We start from the raw sequence: 13044 nt of genomic DNA, 5'->3' as shown, positions 1-13044 counted from the left end.
AGCACATGATATATTGATACATTTATCTCATCAAAATGTGACCCTTTAGGTATTAATTAAACATGCTACAATTACAGTGTAGGAAAACAACGTAAACATGAGCGGGATCTCGAAATGGGGAGGCGGTGGGTATGGCATATTTACATACCGTTGTTTGTGTCAGTCACAGCTTAATATTTCAATATTTATGCTTTTAATAAATGCATATGCTCAAAACAAACTTCCGTCAGAAAAGCAACAGCAGCAACAGACGCACAAAATACATTGCAAGTAACTGCAGAATAGAATCTACTTCCGTTTTGCAAAGCGCTTTAAGCTATCTTGTGCAATTCGTTACTTGCAGCTGGCAATTAAAGGTATTAAAGCGTATTAGACCAAGGAATAAAGGCAGTGCATTATTTCAATATTTATTCGTATATATGTGAATAACATATATATGTAGATAGACAAATACGACTTAATCTGCTAACCGATAATAGCCGACATCCTTTGCATTGTTGGCCATGTAATTGCTACTAATAATGTTGATTGGAGGCATTAGAGAGAGTTTGCACTTGATAAATACTTTATATATGTAAGTACATCGATTTATCTGGCTTGGCTGCCCAATTAGATAGTTCCGCTTTTCCGGGGACTGCAAACATTGTGCATTTTGTCTGTAACTTCTGCATTTTCTTAAACAAAACTACTCGTTTTACTGCCCGCACACTCGGAAAATAAACAAGGAATTATAGCACACTTTTCAGCTCTAATGCAGATCAATTAGCATTTATATTAATTGAGATTTGTGTGTTCACCTCTTGGGCTTAACTTGTCAAATACAACTTTTTTTTAGTTATTGCATTGCATACATTTAATTAATGACTATATCAATATTTGTTTAACGTTGCTTGAAGATCAAACTTGACTTTCAACCTGCTAAATAATAAATTCAATTCCAAAATTAATTTTAAAGTCAGCGGCATAGTATGTATACTAGTCATTTGAAATTGAAGTATGGCAAACTTTTCAATTGCAACAATCTGTTCGATTTTATTATCACTTACTTGGACCGGATTCGAGCTGGTCGGCGGTAATTTGAACCCATTGCCGTTCAAGGCCCCCAAATCAAATTGCAGTTTCCCCTGCACAGTTCCCTCTTTCGTTATCCATTATTTTGTTCATTTTTTTTTTTTTTTTTTTTTTTTTAATAAGTTGTTGCAGCAACTTTTTCAATAAGTTGTGAGTCATGTTCGGTGCTCCGGCAAAGAAAACTCCGGATCCTGGCTCCTGGACTCCAGGACTCCGGCTTGTCCTTGTTCAAACTAATAATGAAATCGTAAACTAGTTCATCTTTTTTCCTCTACGTTCTGTGAAGTTTGGGTGGGCATAAGCCATATATATATATATATATATATATAGTATATCGGTGTGTGCTGTGCTGGGCTGGGCTTCCTGCCCATCAGACGTCAGAAACGAACGCAGCTAGCGAAAAGTGTTTGAACAACAAAATCTCACACGCTACGACAATGCAGGCAAACTGAAAAGAGCAGGGAATATCCTGGCACAAAATCCTGGGCAAAAGCAGGCGAAATGACAGGAGCAGCAAGTTTTTATTTATTTTATATGTTGTGTGGGTGCGCAAAAAAAAAAAAAAAAAAAAAGTAGTAGTAGAGGACAAAAAAGGATAACAGGGCGAAGAAGGAGGATTCAGGATATCCAGACCATCCAGACCTAGACACTGCCAATAAAAAACTGCAAATAGAAAATGTTTTTAACACAACTTTCCGTTATTTTGGCTTTGGCTTTGGCTTTGGCTCTAGCCAAAAACCGAATTCGCCGGACATTCCATATATATCATATATGTACTACCTAAATATATATATCATATATGTGAAAGCTTGACAGCTGGCCGACAGACAGAGATGGCTTGTTATTACACTGATTTTTAAATAAACTGTAAATATTTGAGCCACACACAACACGCACACACACACACACACACGATGGAATTGAAAGCCGAAAGGCTGCCAATGATGGGTTACAGCTTTTTGGCGAACATTGCCTTTTCAAATGCAAAATATTGATGCCATATTTAAGGCGTTTGTGGGATCCATTAACACCTGAAAGGCGTTGACAAACTGGAAAAGGCGCCAAACCTAAGCCACATTTACTACATTGGCAGAGGTGAGAGCATAAAATATATAAAAACAAATCAACAGACAGGTGGATTTTGTGTTTCGATTGGCATGGTATTTGAAATACACCATAAGAGAGGATTTATCTTTATGTCTAGCAAAATAGAAATTCAATATGATCTATGTATGTTTGTTTTAATAAATAAATAAATTTAAAATGTTCAAAGATAAAATGACCATGAAAAAGAAAAACAAATGTATATTTATTGCCAAGCCTGATGACAAAACTATCTAGTGAGCGTAAAGTGTAAAGTTTAACGTGAATATTTCATGAAAAAACTTTCTGTATTGTGCAGCAAATATATATACATATATAAAGAATTCAGTTAACAATTCTTTTTAAAGGCTACCAACACTCTTTATCCTTTCACTTCGTTTTTTTTTCTTTTTAAACACAACTGTATCTATAAATTTCCATTGGGAATTTACTTTTTGCTTTGAGGCCTTTTTGATTATTTTCTAGATTTAAACAACTCTTCCGCTTCTCACGCCTTGACCTTTATTTCGGATGTGAGCTTTGATTTGCAAACACCTACTATAGTTCTTTACAATCGGTACGCCCCTGTTTATCTCCGTATGGTTGTTGTTGTTGTTAACACTTTGCACTGTGCTATTTGATTTAGGAATTTTTCTGTTGCCCATTTTCAATTTCCAAGTCATCTCGGCAGTGGAGATTTATTGGCAGCCAGGGCAGTGGCGTCCATCTGGCCCCCCTTTTCCAGCTCGTTAGTGACCCTTTAAAGTTGGTGGAAAGGGGGCGGGAGTTGAGAGGGGAGTATGTCTTGGACTTTGCGCTTGATGTGCTTGAATTGCTTTTATGTGCCCGACAGTTTGTTTAAAATTATATTACGTATACGCCACGTACAGCTTCGCTTGGATTGTCAACATGACCAGAAAACTAGTGTCCTGTCCTGCTTGACTTGCATTTTTCCATAGCCTCCTGCGTTTATTTTTTCATTTTCTTTTTCTATTTTTTTTTTTTTGTTCCCCTTCCTCTGTCTGTGTGCTGTGTAAATGAAGGCGAAGCAAAATCAAACAATTTGTGCACACCTAGCCCAGGAATTTGTTTGTCGCAGGACTTCAGGACCCTTATTCTTGGGCAGCTGGAAATCATCTTACTGTCCACAAAATAACAGCAAAAATCTGTACTTTGCAAAGAAAAAAAAGAACAAAACAAGGTTTATACTCATTTAGATAATTAATAAGTGTGAGGTGATTTTTAAAGGCTATTTATAATTTATTTAGATTTAAATTTTATGAATGAATACAGTTAGACATAAATATTTCTTAGGGTTTTAATTTCCCATTCAAATTGTAAGACAACACACATTACATATAATATATATTCTTCGTCCTTTTTGCAGTGGCCATTACCTGGACAAATGCCCCCGAGAATCAGTATCCCACTTTGGGCCAGGACTATGTGGTGATGTGTGAAGTGAAGGCCGATCCCAATCCGACCATCGACTGGCTGCGCAACGGCGATCCGGTAATTATAGCTAGCAAACCCCTTCTGTTTGGCAATCCACTAACCACTAACTTGCCTAAACCATCCTAAACCATAGATCCGCACCACCAACGAGAAGTATGTGGTGCAAACCAACGGCCTGCTCATCCGCAATGTACAGGAGAGTGACGAGGGCATCTACACCTGCCGTGCGGCCGTAATCGAGACAGGAGAACTGCTGGAGCGCACCATTCGCGTGGAGGTCTTCATTCAGCCGGTGATCGTGTCGCTGCCCGCCAGTCTGGAGGCTATCGAGGGCAAACCCTTTGCCGCCAATTGCACGGCGACGGGCAAACCAGTGCCGGAGATCAGTTGGATTCGCGATGCCACCCAATTGAATGTGGCCACCGCCGATCGTTTCCAGGTGAATCCCCAAACGGGCCTCGTCACCATTAGCTCTGTCAGCCAGGAAGACTACGGCACCTACACATGTCTGGCGAAGAATAAGGCGGGTGTGGTCGATCAGAAGACCAAGCTGAATGTCCTGGTGCGTCCGCAGATCTACGAGTTGTATAATGTGACTGGCTCGAGGAACAAAGAGATTGCCATCACGTGCCGCGCCCGGGGACGTCCTGCACCCGAGATCACCTTCCGTCGCTGGGGAGCCGATGTGGAATTCACGAATGGCCGCCAGGAGGACGATCCTCGCATCACCTTGGAGCGCAATTTCGACGAGGAGCATGGCGACAGTGCCGGCACCCTGCGCATCGCCAATGCCGAGCGATCCGACGATGGACTGTACCAGTGCATTGCAAGGAATACGGGTGACAATGCCTTCAAGACCGGACACATCACGGTGGAGTTTGCCCCCGACTTTAGCCACATGAAGGATCTGCCGCCAGTTTTCTCGTGGGAACAGCGCAAGGCGAATCTCAGCTGCCTGGCCATGGGCATACCGAATGCCACCATCGAATGGCACTGGAATGGTCGCAAGATCAAGGATCTGTACGACACCAACCTAAAGATTGTGGGCACTGGACCGCGTAGCGATTTGATTGTACATCCGGTCACCAGGCAGTATTATTCCGGTTACAAGTGCATTGCCACCAATATCCATGGATCCGCCGAGCATGATATGCAGCTTAAGGAGGCCCGAGTGCCCGATTTCGTTTCGGAAGCGAAGCCCAGTCAGTTAACCGCCACCACAATGACCTTCGACATTCGCGGACCGCCAACCGAATTGGGCCTGCCCATTCTGGCCTTCAGTGTGCAATACAAAGAGGCCATGAATCCGGACTGGTCGTCGGCCTACAATCGCAGTTGGTCACCGGACTCACCGTACATCGTCGAGGGATTGCGACCACAGACGGAGTACAGTTTCCGCTTTGCCGCCCGCAATCAGGTGGGCTTGGGCAATTGGGGCGTCAACCAGCAGCAGTCCACACCGCGTCGATCGGCTCCCGAGGAACCGAAGCCACTGCACAATCCCGTCCAGCACGACAAGGAGGAGCCGGTGGTGGTCTCGCCCTACTCCGATCACTTCGAGCTGCGCTGGGGTGTGCCCGCCGACAATGGAGAGCCCATCGACAAGTACCAGATCAAATACTGCCCGGTAAGTGGGAAGTTCCTTGCTGAAGAGATCCTTTAAAGTTGTGGTTAAAAATAGCGTACTCATTTATCTTTAGTTCTTAAAAAAATCAAAAGTTACTAGAAATTTTAAAACCATATTATTGCTGCCAAAAATTTAGATTTTTAAAAAAGACGTGAACGAATTAAATATTAATTATTTTTTAGACTGCTTAAATAGTAATTGAAAGTCAAATTGTGAAAAAAAATATATACTACAAATATAATATGCTTATGTATTATTTAAATTTTTTTTTTTTATGGAAAGTTTTAATGCTTTGAGAAAGGATCCCAACAAAACAAATCTAAAGAAAATAAACATTTAACTTCCTAAAAGCAAATAACTGACTAAAGGAAGTAGGAAAACTACGCTTTTAGAAAATGTATTAGAAAATTAATAAAAATATTTGAATGAAGTCTTTCTCATTCCTAATTTTCTCAAAAACGTACTTTTCCGCAATTAACTTACACCAATCATTTGGCAGGGCGTCAAGATCAGCGGCACATGGACGGAATTGGAGAATTCTTGCAACAGTGTTGAGGTGGTCGAGACCACTTCCTACGAGATGACCCAACTGGTGGGCAACACCTACTATCGCATCGAGCTGAAGGCGCACAATGCCATCGGCTACTCATCGCCTGCATCCATTATCATGAAGACGACACGAGGTGAGTTCGATTCTGCTAATAACAATCTCGGCACGTTGCTCTATTCGGCCGGATTCAATTCCGGTGTCGGTGCGCTACACAAACGACTGTTCACAACAACAACAACAACAACAGCCACATCGACAACAACAATCACATCGATAACAACAGCAACAACAACAATCATTTCGCTGGCCACCACAATAAGCATAACATTACTTAGTGTCCTAGCCTCAACATTAGTCTAAACAAAAAAAAAATCAAATCAAAAATCAAATCGATCGATCGATTGGTCAGATAACAGTGGGCTCCATAAGTCTGCGTCTACGTGATCGTGTAATATTTTGAAAAAAAAATGTGAACGAAGAAATTATCACATGCTCCCAGTTTCTGGCTTTTCGAACGTTCGAATTGAAAAATATCGAATCGTATCGAGTCTACAAGATCCCAGCTAAAAAAATTAAAAAATATATAAATGAAAAATCTTTATATATAAATATATATTTATATATAAATATATATGTATATATATATCCACTCACACACAGACATCATCTACATGATATCTAGATAAAGACATAATTTTTACTGCTCTATATATATATATATATGAATATGATACATATATCCCAGATATTATCGATAAAGTTTGCATACATTTTTGTAGTGTTTATTTCAATTGCGTTTCAACTTTTGTTTATTGTTTACACTCAGTGTAAACCGCCCACCCAGTAATATACCTCCTAAAACCTAACACCCAAATCCAAAATTTCCCCCGACTTAAAAATAATTTGCTCAACGTTATGACTCGATTTCATTGTCTTATGTTTTGAACAATTTTGTGTTTTGCATGTTTTTGTGCGTTCTGAATCGTCTAGAGCATTTTAACCATAAATTTCTTTCATTGATATAACCTTTGAATATTATGTATACATTCCAATCAATATGTTCACACAAAACACCAACCACCAAGTCCCAAAAGTATTGCAACGCATTTGACTAAGCATTACAATTCATTCGAGATCGTGTTGTCGTCCTTCTGAAATCAAAATTCATTAACTTTTCGCATTGAAATGCAAAATTCACCACACTCTCGTCAGTCAGCCGTTGTACGATATATATAAAAATGTGAGAGATGCGTGCGTCCCGAATTCAATTTTAGCTTACTTTACGTTCTTTTTTTTTATTACCATTCTTAAGCATTTACTTAATTATAATTACCAAACACCACACTAAACCTTACATATTTTGTGACACAAAATAAAAGAGAAGAATTACTCGAATTTTATAATTTTATATTTTTGTGTGTGCATTCATCACAGTTTTCGATTGTAATATTCTTAATACGTATAACGAAACGAAAAAACACTGTTAAATGTAAATCTAGTATGTAATGAAAATGAAAAAGAAACACGATGAAAATCTTTTCTGTTTAAAATTAGATTACTAAAGTTCTTCATTCATTATTATTTTTTATCACATCGATTATTTTTTGATTTAATTTGATTTTGTGTGTACACTGCGACTACTTCTTTAGTTAAATTTTGAATTATAAGCGATAAAAAAAGAAAACGTTTCCCAAATAAAACATTTAAAGAAAACCAATGAAACAAACTGTAATTTACTGCAACTGCTGTCGTACTCTTTTATTATCAGTTATGCCTGCGTTGTCTCTATCTTTTTCTCTCTCGCTCTCTATCTCTTTCGCTCACCCCCACTCACACTGTCGTCCTCTCTTTCGCTCTCGCTGTGTTGTCTCTGTTCCTCGAATTTTTCTCCTTATTTTAGCTAATTTTAAGTATATTTGTTGTGCGTAGTCCGTTTGATTGTGTTTGTGTAAGTAAAAAGCCTTTGTGTTTGTGTGTGCTGTCACCCACTGTCTTTATCTCTCTGTGTTCCGTTATTCCGTTATTCCCGATAAATACCTATCCTTGACGCTTTTGCCCAGACATAGCCTCAATTTTAAACCTAACCTCAACTTTAACCTTAGCCTGATCTTTTTGGCTAACCAGTGGTCTTAGTGTGTGCATCTATTTAGGCATTTAGTCATAGCTATTATCCTAACCAACAATAACCACAACACAACTTAACTAACAAACACATTCGTGGCCCTTTTGTTAGGGAAACAAACACTTGAAAGCAAACACAAACACAAACTCGAAACCGAGCCAAGCAAAAACAAACAAAACAAACTAACCAACAACTAACTCACACTTTCACATTGTGTTTGATTCAACGTCGTCGTCTTCTTAGTAACCGAAACCAAAAAGACAAAGAAATCTTAAAATCAAGACCAACCAACAACAACGAAATGTTCTTTTGTGTGTTTCCTTTTCTTCCTTTTTCTTCTACCACTTTTTCTTCCTTTTTTTTTCTCTCTTTTATGGTGTGTGTGTGCTAAAAACCACAACAACAACAACTCCTACTACTAAAATCAATTAAAATCGAACTGTACAAATGCTAAAATGCATTCAAAAACCAAAAAAAATTCGACAAACAATCGAAAAAACCAACAGATAATCCCCATCCCCCGCGGAGTGGCGCTGCATCCCTGGTTAAACTGCTTGCCCTAAGTGCTGCCCTGCCGACAATGCTGCTGATTTTGCTGCCGACGACGCGCACTGCTTAAACGACCACAGCTGCCGATACGCTTCTCCTGCTTCCACCCATCAACAAGCAGTGCTTGGAGGATCCTTCCGCTGGCCGTTATAATGGGTTTTCCTTTCTCTAGTTTCTGTTTGGTGTGTCAATGTGTAAATAATAAGAAAAACTAAATGAAAGAAAACAAAAAAAGAGAAATACAATAAAACATACACTTAACTAGCATGAAGAAGCGGACGTTATTACGTTATATGTGCTCAAGTAGAGAATATGATTAATAAATTTACCACTTAGGGCGGGTCACGATTCCATTAACTGTACAAAAAGAAAAAAAATCTTAAATACATAGCTAAAAAAAAAAGGAAAAAGACGAAAACGGAATGCCAAAACCGAAACAATTGCTTACACAACTGATAAATTGTACTTACATGTAACCTGTATCCTATGTCTAACCGCTAGATACCTTGTTTAACCACTAAGCCAATGTTAAGTTGTTATTTAGTTGTATGTGTATAGCGAGAGCATTTATAGAACACATTTCGATTCCGTACACCCGTTCCGCTTAGTTCAATGTGACTTTTACAACACTGCCAAGCGACACAAAAAAATAAATAAAATCACTAAGTAAACCAAATTTATATATGAAACGTTTTAGTAAAATTCTACAAGAAGAATAAGAAACAAAAGAAATATCAAGTGCATACGAGTACAAGTTACCAAAACAATTACATTCACACTCTATACCTTAAACACCTAAAGTTAGCGAAAAAGCTTCTTCCAACACTGTTAAAAAAGGCAGTTGCAAACAGTTTTAGCCGAGTCTCAGTTATGTTTTGAGTGCGTAAACTTTAAGAGGGGACAATAAGTAACTCTAACTAAGTTAAAGCGGTGCGATTACGAATTTTCCACACACACAAGGGGGCTTACGAGTGTTTTTACCGTTTCGTTGATAGTAAGAGTTTAGTGAGCCAAAACTAGAATGCAACTTGATCTAGACGAACCGATATTCCTGTATACACGTTTTTTAGCAAGCGACATCGATTTTTCTAGCCAAATATATATCGTAAATCCAAAAATAAAAAAATTTATACCTTTACAATATCTAGTTATACATACGTATACACATATAGTTAGTGAATAATGCAGCCCGCCTAACGTTGCTGAGATAGGGAAAGTGTTTTTTTTTGTATAGCCCTTGGGCAAGCAGTAGGAACTTTCACTGTTCTCACAAATCACACTTTAACACAATGTCATTGAATGTTGTAAGCAAATGAAAACGATAACGAAATTGGTAAAAGTAAACGAAAAGAAAGCCTACCACTTAAGCAGTTCATTTTGGGTAATAAAGACAAAACTTTAACAGAAAGCAGTGCGTGCGTGTGTGACTTGGGACAGGGTTGCCACCAGCATTTTGGATGTCTCCAGGTAACAAAAAGGATCTGTTCAAAGCCTATATATCTATGTATTATAACCAGTTTTTTGCACTGCACACGAACCAAGCGAAAACACTAACATTCGAGCAAAACTATATATAACCAACAAACAAAATTGTATCCCCAAAACGACAGAAATCTGTGTTAATAACAAACCTTTATTGTTGATTGTTAATTGTTGATTATGTTGTATAGTTTCCAAAACTGAAGCAAAGCACACTAGGCAAACGAATCCCCGTACCTTCTATATAATCCCCACTTCCGCACACATAATGTAATGTAAAAACATTTATACTCCTAAGTTCAACTGCTTTACACTGCTTGTATACTTTGCATACTGGCCTATTTATGTATTTTGCAATTTGTAAAAAAACTAAAACACTTCAACGAACCGCTTCTTTTTCTCTCTTTCTCACCGCCGACTTTCTCTCTATCTCTGTGCTGAGCGAAAACCCCCCGAACAATTTCCCGCCCCACTTTTCCCCCGGCTGCATGCTTTATTTGTAAACCCCCCACTTTCAAAATGTATGACAAAAAAGAACCGGAAAAAATGCTAAGTTTGTTGCTTTGTTTGAAATGCTTTTCATGGTATGTGAATTGGTGAAATTTGAAATTGATTTCGTACTTCCCTGTTTTATTTTATTTTTATTTTTTTTTTTGGTTTTTATGATTGCTACTACTCTTACTATTATTAACTGTTATGATTTTGTTATGTTTAACCATAGTTTCGACTTATTTCAACCACAAAATAATACACACACAAAAATGTAAAATACGTTTAAACGATTAACCAGCGATTAAGAAACCAGAGTTTTAAGTGTGTAAGATTATCCGTTAATTGGAGAAGATTTTTCCTAGGCTAGTGAGCCAGGTGCTGGCGCCGTACCACCTAGAAATACGTATAGTTAACAACACCCCCTTTATATCGATCTGATTGTCAACTTACTAATCGAGTACACTTGTTTTTCCCCGCCCACACCCGCATCCCGCACCCTCTCTGATCCGCACAAAAACCCAAAACAAAAAACAACCCAATCAGGAATCGATGTCATCCAGGTGGCTGAGCGACAAGTGTTCTCATCGGCGGCCATCGTGGGCATCGCTCTCGGCGGTGTCCTTCTGCTCCTGTTCGTGGTGGACCTGCTCTGCTGCATCACAGTCCACATGGGCGTCATGGCCACCATGTGCCGCAAGGCCAAGCGATCGCCCTCGGAGATCGACGACGAGGCCAAACTGGGCAGGTAAGCACGCCATCGTTTTGCTATCCCATGTCTCTATGCCCTACGCAGAAAAAAGTGATGTAAGAAAAGGTGTATTTGATTTAAATTCAAGTTCCAAGAATTCAATAATATGCTACATTTTATAAACCATAATATAAACTAGGGAATGATTGATCTCACTTCCCTTTTATAACCAATCGAGAATATCATATAGAATTTTAAATATTTTATTCTATGCAAGTTCCCTTTTCAAACTTTCAAGCTAACACTATAATTTTCAAATGTAATTTGTTCTTTTCAAAAATATATATTAGCAAATAACACAAGATCCTTTTGTATTCATTCATTTTGAAAACATATTTTCCAAGATTATATTTTGTATTAACTAATTCTGAAAACAGTCATATAATATGAATTCTTAAAATGTCATACCATAATAATTTATTTAAAAGAATAAAAAAATAGGAATAAATATTTCGATAAACTAAAAAAATCAAATTAACCTCAAACTCATCGCTTACATTTTTAATCTTATTTTTTCTGTGTACTAATATTGATTGGAAAATGTTTGACCCAACGCGACAAAATGAAACGAATATTGCACTAAAAATCAGAATGTAATCGAATTTAACATTTTTGCTTTTTGCGTTCTGCTTGTGTTTTTTTCCCCCCAACACGCTCCTATTTTGCGATAAAAAGCCGAACTCACAGGCGCCCGGACTTCGAGTACAATTGGGTTTATGCGCGGCCCAAGTCCTTGTTGTTCAATCGCAATTCCCTGATATCCGTCTGAGCGATTCGCCAAGTCTCCAAAATGAGACCCAAATCAAAATTAAAATTCCAAATTGTTAACAATTTTACGTTTGCCTTTTCGTTTGCCATCAAATTTTTAGTGCAATATGATGTAATTCCAGAAACAGAACAGAACAACACAAACCCAAATCACCAATTTAGTAAAACAATTCACACTCGTTAACACGTTTACACCCAGTTTTGCTTCAAAATCATGTCCTTTGTTTGTTGGCTAATTGTACGAGATTGTTGCGTTCTAACTCATAAGTGTGTGTTTTGATAAAGAAAATGTAAAAATGTAAATGTGCAGACGGGCTCCAGATACTAAGTTTCTATATAGGATATCTGCTGCCCGCTTTCGCAAAAAGTTTAAGATTTAGAATTAAAGAGTTATACTTAAAAAAAATAATTTATTTTAGAATTTTATGATTTTGTTAGAATTTTAGTTGGAACTTGAGGAAAATAAATGACTCCGATAAAGAGAATTAACTTTTTGAATAAAAACCTATACATAATATGGAAAGTTTTAAAAATATATCCGTATTTCCTCAGACCCATTGTTATATTCTCATTAAGAACTTTTAGTGAGCGCCTAATTTTTTAAGTAAATGTATAAAAAACAAAACACTCACACACAAAATATACACTCACAATTGTTTCATCATTGTTGTCACTTCCATACATACCAACAAAATCCATTTGCTATCTATGTGTTTTACTCTCTGTTCGATACTAAATCAACCTCATCATGTATTATTCCAATCACCACACACGTCCAACAAAATCCAACCAAATCCATCCAAAAACCGAACCACAATCACAATCTCAACCCAAAAACCATCTAACCAAGCAGTCTTTACGGTTGGCGATTTCCGCTACCTTATTGCAGTGGCCAGCTGGTAAAGGAGCCACCACCATCGCCGTTGCCACTGCCGCCGCCCGTCAAACTGGGCGGTTCGCCCATGACATCGCCATTGTACGTACACCTCTCTGTTTTCCGGTCCGTTTTTTGTTTTCGTTCTTGTTTTCGTATCCATTTCCGTTTCCGTTTCTATTGCCACTTCCGTTTCCGTTCCTGTTTTTAATTTTGATTTGCTTTG

General features: G+C 38.1%; 1 protein-coding gene across 10 annotated transcripts in view; it reads left to right on the top strand.

Moving 5' to 3' along the window:
* LOC108149913 (fasciclin-2) overlaps positions 1-13044 on the top strand; it is a 72363-nt gene that overhangs the window by 57110 nt on the left and 2209 nt on the right. For 2 of the 10 annotated variants that reach the window (XM_017277816.2, XM_017277818.2), the window contains 5 exons: positions 3542-3666; positions 3743-5236; positions 5736-5919; positions 10972-11173; positions 12834-12920. In XM_017277816.2, the coding sequence (XP_017133305.1) occupies positions 3542-3666; positions 3743-5236; positions 5736-5919; positions 10972-11173; positions 12834-12920 (2092 nt within the window). Of the gene's footprint in view, positions 1-3541; positions 3667-3742; positions 5237-5735; positions 5920-8414; positions 9134-10971; positions 11174-11851; positions 12763-12797; positions 12921-13044 lie in introns of those variants that run through there. The other 8 variants (XM_017277815.2, XM_017277817.2, XM_017277819.2 and 5 more) reach the window with 5 other exon arrangements.

This window comes from Drosophila elegans, unplaced genomic scaffold (genome assembly GCF_018152505.1).
Source record: "Drosophila elegans isolate 14027-0461.03 unplaced genomic scaffold, ASM1815250v1 contig_149, whole genome shotgun sequence".
Taxonomy (NCBI): domain Eukaryota; kingdom Metazoa; phylum Arthropoda; class Insecta; order Diptera; family Drosophilidae; genus Drosophila; species Drosophila elegans.
The sequence above is the reverse complement of the archived record's forward strand: the minus strand, read 5'-3'. Positions and strand labels throughout refer to the sequence as shown.